Here is an 11,820-nt window from a genome sequence, read left to right on the forward strand (position 1 = left end):
CTGTAGCTTTCGCAACAAAGGACCCGGCGTTATACGGCCTAGGGATTATTCAAGACGTTCACAGGCATACGGAAACAACACTGCTCCCAGACCATGACACCAACTGCAAGTCTACTCGGTTATCATATTCCAAAGTCTACAATGCTACCTATAAAGACAAGGCCCATCTGACCATTGAACCCTCGAGGTATGGATAATCTTCCAATGTTATGCAAATACCAGACAGACATTCATGATGCCTCCCTTGACAACTACCAATCACGCCCAAAACGCCAACCTAACCAACCCAAGAACAAAAAACACCCCCCACAACCAACCCCCCATCTATTTGTTATGCCAAAGCAAGGTCCGGAGCGAATCAAAGTCGTTGCAGTCCTTGTAGATATACGTCATGCTGGACCGCAGACTCGACTGCAGGTCCTCGGGGTGGTAGCGGAACACAAGCATCACCATGGCCCACGACAGCGACGCGAAGGCCGGCCAGGCGTAGTGGCTGATGGTCGAGTGCAGAGGCTCCGAGGACACGAGGGGGAACCCGTGGCCCGGCTTGACGGCGATGCGCGCGAGGGCGAGCATGACCCGCGCAAAGACGTAGATGACGATCTGCTGGTTGACCGACGAGATCTTGCCTGTGCGCTTGGAGCGTCCGCCAAAGACAAAGTAGCCTCCAACGAGACCGCCGACGAACGAGTCGTATGTACCTATAACATTATCTCCGTTAGAACTCCAGAATCCTGTGATGGTCCAAGGTTCCGGTAGCTATGACGTACCCTCCTTGCCAGGCGTAGAGCCAAAGTATTTGAGCGCCAACATGGTCAGCTTGTAGATGACGGCGAATCGCGCTAAGTTGCTCGCATGGTGTCTCGTCGCTCGTAATACCAATCCAGCCTTGTATCGGAATCTACATCACAATGCGCGTTAGCTCGTTCGTGGGTGTTATCTCGTGAGGTGGTTAAACGTACGTTCCAGAGCGGAAGAGGAAGATCATCCTGTAAACAACCAAGTTAGCGACGTCGCAAACCGTCAAATTTGGAAAAGGGAGATGCTTACACCAGCGCGTGAGGAAACCGCACTTTGGTTCCGTAGACTGCGCCATTGCGCGCCGTCTTGATCAATGACAGGAGATCATGGTATCGCGGGTCCTTGACAATCTCCTCCAGCGCGTTCTACCCGAAAGCTCCGTCAGCACAACGTCCCTCCTTCTCGTCGCAATGTGTCGATGGGGCAGTACCTTGACTACTTCAATCATCGCCGACGACGCCATCGTGTCCCCCAAGCTCTCGAGCCTCGGCAGAAAGCACCTGGTCCTAATCCACAGCCGTCGCAGGGTCTCGAGCTAGCAGCGGGTGCAAGGCAAGGGAAAGGGTCGGCGCAGGGGAAAGCTCTCTTAGCACATCGGATGTTATCGTCGTCGTTCGATTCCTCTCGTGAGTTCCACGTGCCAGGGGTAGGATGTAGTAATCGGAGGTTTGTCTGCGTAGGTGTCAAGACATTTATCAATAGAGTTGAACCTCCCATGACTGGGATGGGGACTCGACGCACGTCACCTGGTCGCGAGCCTCGGATGTTTGGGGTGTGCTCGGCTTGTGCTGCGGAGACGGCAGCTTGGCCCGGCACCCCCCAAGGCCCGGACGGCTTTAGGGGACAGGCTAGGAGTCAGAAAGAATAGCACACATCGCTAATGGTCTACGTTTTGAATCTGCATAACCATAGAATATATGGCGTATGATTGTAGTAATAATTCTATCTATATATAACTGAGAATGAAAATCATTTATTACATATTTCTTAATGTTCATTTGTCTCTAAGTAATGTCTCTATGTCCCGATAAAGCTCTTAGTGCCCATCTACAATGTGCCATTTTCTCGGTCTGGCTGACAAGGTACACTATGACGCAGGGCGGTCTAGGGGATCCATCCACTGAAGGTCTTTAGTGAAGATTTGGAGCACCTCTTTAGCTCGATTTCATGGAGAAAGGGACTTTCACATGTGATCCATCACGGCTCGAAGGAAGCTTCCAATGGCCAAGATCTGGGGAAATGCCACCTTGACTCATGCACGGTCAGATTCACATGTGCAAGTGGACAGGCATAGTTGAGATCCAAGGTAGGTACGTATATATCCCGTATCCAAGGCCTCCATCAAAAGACAATCTTGAAAGATACAAATGCCTCGAGACCCTCTCGGATTCAAACCCATGCTCATCGTCTCCAATTCCCCAAACTCCACGCTATGCTAGTCCAAATACCGTAAATTTTGACCTCGGTAGACCAGAAATGGCCCGAGGGACCCTCTTCAAGACTCTTAGCACCACCGTTCGTGAGGTTCCCGCCATTTAACCCCCAGAATCTCAAATATCCTCCTCTCATCTCGTCCTTCGACAAGTTCTCCTTCTGTGACCTTTACTCGCTGAGGTCCACGCATCACGTCCTTGTACAAGCCGCGCTGGTTCAGTCGCATTCCCTTTTTGGAAGCCAGGAGTCGAATGCTGCGGTTGAATATGTCGTTGCCCGTAAAGTACAACAAAGCTGCTCCTATCTCTGTCTCGGGCACCAGCAAGAAATCGATGCGTCGCCAAATGGGTTGGTAGTTTCCATCGTTGAAACCGTTGATCTTGGGCAACACACAACACCCATGCCACTTGCTGCCGTCGCTGGCTGACCTTGACGAAGCCAGTCTCGCGACGAGAAAACCCTGGGCTTCAAGACGATGGACGAGGTCATCAAGAAACGGCCTCAACTCTGATGATGATTCTGTGTTTGGTTTCGTAATGATAAAGTCGATGTCGCCCGATGTTTCTGCTCCTCGCCTGTAGCTCCCACCGATGATGAGCTCAACATTTGGATCAACCTGTTGAGCGCCTTTTCGAACCACTGTACCCAGAGCTTCCACTTCACGCCGCGGGATCCTGGTGTTAAGGTCGTCGTAGTGTTCGATGCCAAGCAATTGATTGGGTGAGAGCTTTGCCTTGGCCTTGAGGTCATCGAGAGTTCGGAATCCCTGGGCAAGCCATTGTTGAGCCTGGCTGGTGCCAACGCCGTAGATTCCAAGGAACAGCTGTAACGCTTCGTCCATCGGTTCTTTCTGAGTGTATTCAAGCCGCCGAAGCCGGTCTGTCGTGACAATCTCTTCGATCTTCTCTGCAAGGCGTGTCCCGATGCTGGGGAGTCGCTGCGCTTCTTCTGCCGTCGTCACCTTGGTATCTTGACGCTTCAGAGTGCTGATGACCTTGCGGTAGGCAGTCGTGCGCCAATGATCGTTGATCCGGTCGTAGTAGTCAGCCATGGATTGGAGCACCTCAATAGTGCGGGCATTTGGATTCCCCGCTTTTGCATCTTTTGCCCCAGCTGAGTTGCAGGCGAATCGATTTTGAAAAGTGAGGTCTTTGCGACCAGATCGTGTCTTTCTCCGTGACTTGCGTCTTTGAGCTTTCTCGTCTTCTGAGCCTGAATGGTGATGCTCATCTGATCCAGTATCTTCCATCTCTATCACAGTATGGTTGTCGTCTTCATCGGCATCTAACGGGAGGTCCTTATACTCCATCATTAGTTTGATGTAATCCGATAACTCATCCTTGTGGTCAATAATCTTTTGAGGTTGTTCTGCATCATTTATCCGACTCTTTCTGCCCCCCTGGGCATCTGCCGGATCATCTTGAATCGCCCTGCCAGAAGATTCCAGGTCATTGTCTGAAGCCTGTTTCGGAGAGGATACCATAGGCTCGAGGTCGAGAATGACTGGTTGCGAGTCCGTTGGAATAGGTGTTTCAGAGACTTGACTTGGACGCGAAGACTCCCCACTCAGATCTGGCGTGCTTCCGGGAGCGATGTAGTCCCATCTCTTTGGGTTCTTGTGTGCTGGCTTGATCTGTAATGACTGGATGGACTCTTCAGAGCTCGACGGCGTTGTCGAGATCTTGTCCTCCTCCTGGACTATGGGCTGACCCACGAGCTGGTATTTCTTCTGACTATGCACAAGAAGTGCCTTGAACTGGATGCAGTCGATCGGATAGTCCTCGTTGACCACCTTGGGTGGGAGATTCTTGTTGATACCCTTCAGAATCCCATCGAGATCCTTGAACTGAATGTGCTTATCGACGATGATATGCGTTGCGATGCGAGGTGCCCTCACCCACGTCGCACCAAACTCGCGGGCCTTTGTTATGCGCAACCGACGAGCCGGTGCAACGTCATCATCGGGGACGTAGAAGAATGTGAGGTCCTTGAAGATTTGCTCGCTCTCAGGGCGGAGCTTGAGTAACGGCTCTCGCTTTCGCTTCCTCATCGAGATGCTTGCTGACGGAGAGTCGTCTTTCGCCTGGCCTAGGTGCCGCCTGGATGGGAACAACGGCGTAGAACTACCTCTAAGGAGGCTCTTCTGGACTGGTCGCGTGGATACGGGGATAGGTGTATCGTCGACTAGGATAGCCCCAGCGCTATGTTGGTTCAATAGAGCATCAACCCTGCTCTTTTGGCCTGTCGCTGTCATCGGTGTGCCTTTGATGACCTTTGAACTCCCGGTAGGCTCTATCGTCGGAGCCGATGAGATTCTTATAGGTGTGACCCTCGTCTGTTGAGAATCATCGCCCGTCAGGTCCAGCACAATAGGCTTCTCACGACTCGAAGATTTGGAGACGGGCCTGGCGCTGAAGAACTTGCGGCAGCGCTTCCTCTCCGTCTGCTCATTCGAATCAAACTCGTCATCGCTATAGAGCGGCTTCAGTTGGTCGAAGAAAGCTATTTTCTCTTGTAGCGAAGCCATGCCGTGAATCTATACCGTGTTGACCTGGCGACAAAGAATGTTGATGCTGGGTTGCGAGTCGCGGCGTTGAGCGCTTAAATGCCTTCATGTCGGTCATGTCCTCCGCTGATGCCTGCACTTGAGAGCCGCAGTCATGTGAGCGTGAGCTGAAGCGCGTAGATGGAGACGAGGCCGTCGATGCTGGTTGATTGTTAGGTAATGATTCACGTTGGACTATGACCTTCCGAATCGATGCCTGGAGACCACTCATGATTGGTTGCTTGACGCTCAAGCCACCAATCACTACTGCCATAGGCTGCAACAAGTACAAGGATATTCCAACCTCACCCACGCATCAATCACTCTGTACCATGACTCTTTGATAGCTAAGGAGTCAATTAGAATGGATTACTCTAATGGGGCACCGGTATATGCACAATCATGGCGAAGTGAATATCCCACTGATATATGCCATCTCCCCCTTTCCTTGCTCACTCAATGTCATACCCCTCTGTTTGATCCTCACCCTCTGCACTCTCCAGCTCGCACTCGCAGTTCCTCGAAATATCTGGGCGATAGTGTTTAGTCACTATCGCCAAGTTGTAATAGTTTCGGCAAGATTGGTTCTGACACGACTCCAGGGCACCGCAGCCTCCTTCCCACGAGTAAGAATTTCGGTCCATTGCGTGATACCAATCGTGGCTGGGTGTTAGTGTGATCTCGTCGGCGCTGTGGATGTTGGTCTTCTCATCGCTGACGCTGAAGGACTTTCTGTACGCAAAGTCCAGGACGGGTCCCCGGAAAAACCGCTGCCCTCTCCACGTTGTGATTGTCAACCCTAGTCCTAATCGCGATGATAGAGTCGAGGCCGAATGTGGACTATTGCATGGGCCATTCACTCCCGCATGCTCTGATGACCAAAATTCCTCTGGAGGGAGCCTGGTACTAGGCTGTGAGGTGGTCTGCTCTGCTCCTCTTCGCATAAGACTCCGAAGGCGACTACAGTTCCATGGAGCAGAAAAGCAGTCCAATTCTGGGAGATGGGATGGCCCCTCTGCTGGAAGCATAGATGCGGCTCCTTCAAGACGGAGGACTTGAGCCATGGCCTGCATCTCTCCGGTAGTGGGGGGTCTGGACACTGCCATCTCTGGCGTAGCAGCACGCTCGAGATGCACCCGCCATTTGAGCGACAGGGTAGCGTTGAGCCGAGCGTTTGTACATGTACTCAGAAAGTGCAGCGTAGCACTATGAGAGCCACTTATGTTGTAACCGAGTCTCTGCTTGTGGTCCGAGTCCGGGATTTCACAACCCCTCAACTCAATCAGTCCGGTTGAGTTGTTGTTGGGCTCTCTCCATGACTGAGCGATGTACGCCTCGACCTCTGCCCATGTGATGACCTCGTGCTCGCAGAGACGCACGTATCCCTGCCTTCCAATGCATAGGCGTTCGTTCCAGGGCTTCATTTTCTCCTCGTTAGTGAAGACGGTGGAAAGGTGGTCGACTTTGCAGCCGGAGCAGTGCAGCCATTTCTTCTCGTCATTGTGTGTATCGAACTTGCAGGCGACCGATATATCTTGTCTCTTCCTATCGTTGTATCCTCGCTGGCAACTCACGCAGAGCAAATCCCTTCGGAGCCGCGATGCGGCTTCGTCCAGCTGCGCAGCATAGTCACCACATCCTTCCTTAGCCTTCGGCCAAAGGTGGTGCTCGAACCGTCCGAAAAGGCGGCTGGATTCTTTCTTGCGCAGATCGGAACCAAAACGTTGGTCATATCTGGAAAAGGGGTTCTTTCGGAATGTTTTGGTGTCAACAAGACGTCTCTAACGTCGAGAGACTTGGCGCAGACAGAACAACGCGGCCGGGTCTTCGTCATTGAGACATCGCATAGTCATGAGAAGGATCTCGTCTGGAGCGCTATAGATTGGGCTGTTCTCGAAGTTGTACTGCGCTCTTGCTGCCAAAGGGTCCATGTTTTTCTCGAGGAGAGATAACTTCTCTTCGACCTGTTCCCGCCATTGGAGGAACTCCGGAGTCGTTGTCGTTTGGCATAATTCTTCAATTTCCTCCTCATCGATGTCGTTGCCTTCTGAGTCGCTCTTTGTTGAATAGGTCTCCCATGACGCGGTATCATCTGGTGGATCTTCTTCAATAGGCTCGGGCTCCATGGCCATCTCAGGGGTGGACGACGACTGCCCCATCGTCGAGTGAGAGGCGGGTGTTTTTGCGGGAAAGGTGAAGCTTCTCACAGTGGAAGCAGATTTTGGAGAAGATGTGTGTGTTGTGTGAGCCTAGGTCAAAGGAGCCCTCGAGATATGTAGGTTCCTTAGGATGAGAGAAGCCTAAGATTTACCTAAAGTAGGCATTTAAGCAGCACATGGACAATAACGAGTGCTGAGGTAACCAGCCTGCCTCAGGCACAAGTAACCCTCTGGAATTGGACTTGCTTGTTCGTTTCCAGTCGGTGTTGAAAATGAGGTGCGATGCGACAACACGGTGGTTAGTGATGACCTGATATGAACCGGTCTTGCGATCACGAAGTTTCACCTAGGCAGTTGTTAGACCCGGCGGATAAACTGCTGGAAAAGGCGGGGTGAACTCACGAATGGGGTGACACGAAGAGTAGAGACAAAGAGCAGAGCTTGGGGAATAGGTATGTATGGTTTGATATTTCAGTTGCCGGTTTCTATATCCTGAGCCTGCAAAGTATGCGAGCATTAACTTGTCGTCTTAATATAATACAAAGAATCCGTCCCAAAAAGCCGCGAACCAAAACACCGGGTATCTATATCCTAACAAATAAAACATGACGCCGATTGATGCGTTCAATACATGGTGTTCCCTCGAAGGAGAAGCCTCGAAAGGTTAACGAGAGAGAGCTCACTGGGGGAATCCCAGAGGAGCAGGTGGAGGCTGACCGCCAAACATGCGGGCATCTATCATGGGAATGCTGTGCTTCTCGTAGGGATGGAACGCTGTGGGATCCGCGGAGTATCGGCTGCCGGCCTCGCCTTCGACGTCGTTGACCACCTCCCTAGTAAGCTCAACGTAGTCGTAGGCGAACTCGCCAATCTCGGCGTCGTCGATACCCAGAACCTCAGCTTCTTCAGAGACCCGTAGTCGGAGACCGGGGATCAAGTTCATGATGAACAGGATGAGGCAGGTGACGCTGAACGAGTATAACCCTCCGCAGAAGGAGTCGGCAAGCTGGTAACCCATTTGTGCCCAGTGGTGGTGAGTCCAACCGCCGTTGATTCGAGAGTGGCCATCGAGGGCTGCGATAGTCGGGCTAGCGAAGAAGGCGGTGCAGATGTTGCCGATCAAACCGCCCACGCCGTGGACGGCAAAGATATCGAGAGCATCGTCGATACCGAGGAGGAACTTGACCTTGGTGGCATAGTTGGAGCCGGAAGCACCGAGGACACCAAAGATGACAGCAGCCCAAGGAGGAACGTAGCCTGGGAAATGTTAGCTGGTTTCCTTCGAATGTGTCCAAGTGTGTGGTGGAACATACCGGAGCCAGGGGTAATGCAGACCAACCCTGCGACTACGCCAGAGCAAAAGCCAACCGTCGAAAACTTCCTCTCCAGGCGGTAATCCAGCAGACACCAAGTGATGCCCCCCACGCAAGCAGCCAGGTTAGTGACCAAGGCGGCCATGACACCGCGCAGGTTGGCAGCGAGGGCGGACCCGGCATTGAAGCCGAACCAGCCGACCCAGAGGAAGACGGTGCCCGTCACGATGTGGGTCGCATTGTGAGGACGATAGTTGAGCTCATGTGTTCCGTGGCCTCGGCGCTTTCCAAGCATCATGGAGTAGGCCAGGGCAGCACTGCCAGATGCAATATGGACTGGGGTGCCACCGGCAAAGTCCAGCACACCCATCTTGTTAGACCATCCATTCGGGTTCCATGTCCAACAGGCGATGGGGTCATAAACAATAGTAGCCCAAATGAAGATGAAGATGACGCATGGGAGCATGCGGCCACGCTCGGCGACGGCACCGGTAGCAAGGGCGACGGTCATGGCGGAGAACATGCCCTGGTAGACGGCGAAGAGCATATCCGGGACGTGAGCGGAGCCCACCGAGGGCCGGGCCAGGACATCCTTGAAGCCAAAGTTGGCCAGGTCACCAATGAAGGCGCCCGAGGTGTGAGAAAAGGTGAGAGAGTAGCCCCAGAAGAACCATTGGAAGCATGTTACCGATGCGCTCATTACTGAGAGCCATACTAATGAGAGGGCGGATTTGCGACGAGCGAGACCCGAGTAGAAGAAGCTACATGACGCATTTGTTAGCCCACCAGCCAAGCCAAGCCAATCTAGATGGAGATGGATTGTTCGCCGAGACCAGACCGACAAAAAGGGGACCCAGACGAAAAACCTAAAAGACTCACCCGACACCAGGAACCATCAACAAGACGAGAGCAGTGGACGCGAGCATCCAAGCGATATCTCCAGGCTGCGGGCGTAAAGTGTCAGCTTGCGGGCGTTGGTAGCGGGACCCCCTGTGACCCACTGGTGGACAGAGCGGGCGTCCAAAGGCAGTGCGCAGAGGGGCTTGCTTGGGCTTGGGAGGGCAGAACTCACCTCATACCAGATGTTGACGTCCATCTCGAGGGGATTGGCGCCAGTCGCGCCGGTGCCGTTGTACTTGAGTTGGGTCGCTCCTCTTGCGTCGCCGTCGCCGCCCATGGCAGCGACGGTTGATGTGGCCATGGATGAGTGAAGGACCGCAAAGGTCAAGAGAGTCGTCGGTATCGGTGTCGCGTGTGGCAGAAGGTGGCGGGACTGGAAGAGACTGCGACGGCGGGCGAGTCTCTCATGACAGGGGTAGCTTTGGCGCAACCTCGAGGACGAAGAGATAGACGGTCCTGGGTCTGGGGATGCGGCTGGATAAGTAGGGCTCCCCGAGGGGGGAGGACCTGCTTGGGGAGCTGCGGGCATGTCTGGGTTGGCGTTGGCGTTGGCTGGGGAGGGAAGCGATAAGGAAATCGATAGAGTGGTTGAAGGAGTGAGAGTGTGTGTCGGGCGACGGCCCAGAAACTGGAAACAGAGTTATCAGGATACGGCCGTGGCGTTTTCCGGCGACGACTGGACCCAGCGCGATGGGTACGGGGGGAAGAATTAAGTGGCACACTCTACCACTTACACAAGGCTTTCGACTGTACGTCTTATTATTTTTGCCCCCACCCTGCAACCTGCCTCCCCCGGACTAGCCCCCCGGCGTAGGCGGACGCTTATCGATTTGCGTTACCGGGCCTCATCATCGTCCTCATCAGCGCCAGGCACTTCAATGTCATCCAGGTATGAGAAAAATGTCATTGCGCGCGCTTTGATCAACAAACTCTTTCATCCCAAAAGCTTCAATTCTCATCGATCGATTCAATTGCCGACTCCCGAAGAGACATCCAAACACCATCCGCTTAATCATCACCATGACAGTCAAGAACAACAAGGCATCAAGAGTACTTCGCCTCACCGTCCATTTCATGCCCTGGCGCAAATCTCTGCCCTATCTGACACCAGCACTTGGTACAAAACATTCATCCTCAATTACTCGCTACATCACTCTTCAGGTAAAAAGAAAGACAAACGGCTACTAACCCGGAGATAGACAGGCTCGGAAAGACACCCCAGATCTTGAGACTGATAAGAACCCTTACCTGAACCCCAGATCCCTGAACTGAAATCTTGCCCCTGGATTCCTTTCCTCATGCTTTCCCTCCCTCACTCTCACCCGCCAGGAGCCGGCCGAGATGCGCCGGATTGTTTTAAAAATCTCCCAGCTGTTGTTGATTCCTTCTATTGACCAGGTTTCTCAGATCTGCCGTGTCATGGAACTTGCTTGTTCCTGTGCTGCCAGCTCATGTTAACACGAGCCTGATGTCTTTCAGACTCCGTCAGAGGACGGCACGGCAGCACCGGAAGACGCGGAGTGCATGGCGGAAATGTTGCTTTAGCCTTATCTCGAGGAAGCTATTCATCATCCCGACTACACGGTCGAACCCTCCATTACCACCATCAATATCAAGTGTAGCAACACTCAATCTCAACAACCCGCAGACAATGGCCTCATCGAACACACCTTCCCCAGCTCTAGTCGTCATGACCTCCTCCTCCTCCCTGTCAAGGAAAAAGAAAGGAAAACGTAGGTACCCAAGTACAAAACCTCCAAGCCTCAAATGACGTCCGGGGTCTCAGCTGCTGATAAGCTACCCCACGTCCATTGGCCGCCGGCCCAGGTGGGGGCTATCAAGACATGTACGCCCAGCCTCAAGCGTGCGTCGACGGTCACAATGTCCTTTGTTGATGAATCCGGGCATTCATTCACCATGAATCAGTTCACAATGGCTTGTTTGTCCTGTGATTGAGTTTCATGGCTTTGCTTTTCTTGACACTGTCACATTTGACATGTCCTCCGCGGAGTTGATCACAACTCTAAAATTGGACAAGATTGCTCAGGGGAAAAGATTACGCACCATGGATCAAGATTCCCGCCTGGCTTGTTGGTCAAGGTTTCAAGATAGCGGAGTGATAAGCCAGAAGGCTTGAGCGTCAGCGGTAGGTACAAACACTGCAGCAGTCCGCATTGTACGGGCAGCGGCGACGTCCTCGCGACTCTGCAATACACATTCATAAGAGTAGTTTCTCGGCGATGTGCCAAGAAGTGTGATTTGCTCCTTCATGAAGATCATCAGCTGTAGCGAGCGATACTCTGTGATGATGATCAGAAACACAATGCACTGCCCCCTGATCTGCCTTCACTTGTTATCACTCTCGCAAAACTCGACAATTGATTGCTATGACACATCAGACCATTTCTCTCAGGTACACAAATGTCGAGTTGCATCCCCCAGGCCGATTATCAACGACGTCAGGAAAGGTGGCGCTTACCCCTGACTACTGCACGGTGTGTCGAGCATGAAGAGCGAAGTAACGAGAGAGAGGGAGCCTCACTTTCCTTCCATCGTACGCTCGATATGCATGATTCTTGATAAAGAAGGTCATTAACTATTACACACCGAATGAGGAATCTCACTCTCTCTGTCCCCCTGTAGTGATTGGGTTGTGTGAGCTCAACGC

General features: G+C 52.8%; 3 protein-coding genes across 3 annotated transcripts; all 3 read right to left on the reverse strand.

Moving 5' to 3' along the window:
• Positions 1 to 324: 324 nt before the first annotated feature.
• On the reverse strand, positions 325 to 1,264 carry NECHADRAFT_74783 (uncharacterized protein; the record flags this gene model as incomplete). Its single annotated transcript, XM_003054205.1, has 5 exons — positions 325 to 701; positions 771 to 901; positions 963 to 989; positions 1,051 to 1,166; positions 1,232 to 1,264. 5 exons carry the CDS (start codon positions 1,262 to 1,264, stop codon positions 325 to 327), a joined length of 684 nt encoding a protein of 227 aa, XP_003054251.1.
• A 1,041-nt stretch (positions 1,265 to 2,305) lies between these two features.
• Positions 2,306 to 4,762, reverse strand: NECHADRAFT_74784 (uncharacterized protein; the record flags this gene model as incomplete). Its single annotated transcript, XM_003054206.1, has 1 exon — positions 2,306 to 4,762. One exon carries the CDS (start codon positions 4,760 to 4,762, stop codon positions 2,306 to 2,308), a length of 2,457 nt encoding a protein of 818 aa, XP_003054252.1.
• A 2,601-nt stretch (positions 4,763 to 7,363) lies between these two features.
• On the reverse strand, positions 7,364 to 9,393 carry NECHADRAFT_57378 (uncharacterized protein). The gene is made up of 4 exons (XM_003054207.1): positions 9,325 to 9,393; positions 9,132 to 9,196; positions 8,253 to 9,013; positions 7,364 to 8,196 (listed from the first exon to the last, which is right to left on the reverse strand). The coding sequence occupies exons 1-4, from the start codon at positions 9,346 to 9,348 to the stop codon at positions 7,619 to 7,621; spliced, it is 1,428 nt and encodes a 475-aa protein (XP_003054253.1). The 5' UTR covers positions 9,349 to 9,393; the 3' UTR covers positions 7,364 to 7,618.
• Between the last annotated feature and the right edge of the window lie 2,427 nt (positions 9,394 to 11,820).

This window comes from Fusarium vanettenii (genome assembly GCF_000151355.1).
Source record: "Fusarium vanettenii 77-13-4 chromosome 1 genomic scaffold NECHAsca_1_chr1_3_0, whole genome shotgun sequence".
NCBI lineage: Eukaryota > Fungi > Ascomycota > Sordariomycetes > Hypocreales > Nectriaceae > Fusarium > Fusarium vanettenii.

Bases quoted from the DNA above. Each gene is read 5' to 3' on its own strand.
- NECHADRAFT_57378 (XM_003054207.1), bottom strand. From the start codon at position 9,348: ATGGACGTCAACATCTGGTATGAG. The intron at 9,197-9,324 runs GTGAGTTCTGCC...TTACGCCCGCAG, and splicing joins ACGTCAACATCTGGTATGAG to CCTGGAGATATCGCTTGGAT. The intron at 9,014-9,131 runs GTGAGTCTTTTA...TGCGTCATGTAG, and splicing joins TTGATGGTTCCTGGTGTCGG to CTTCTTCTACTCGGGTCTCG.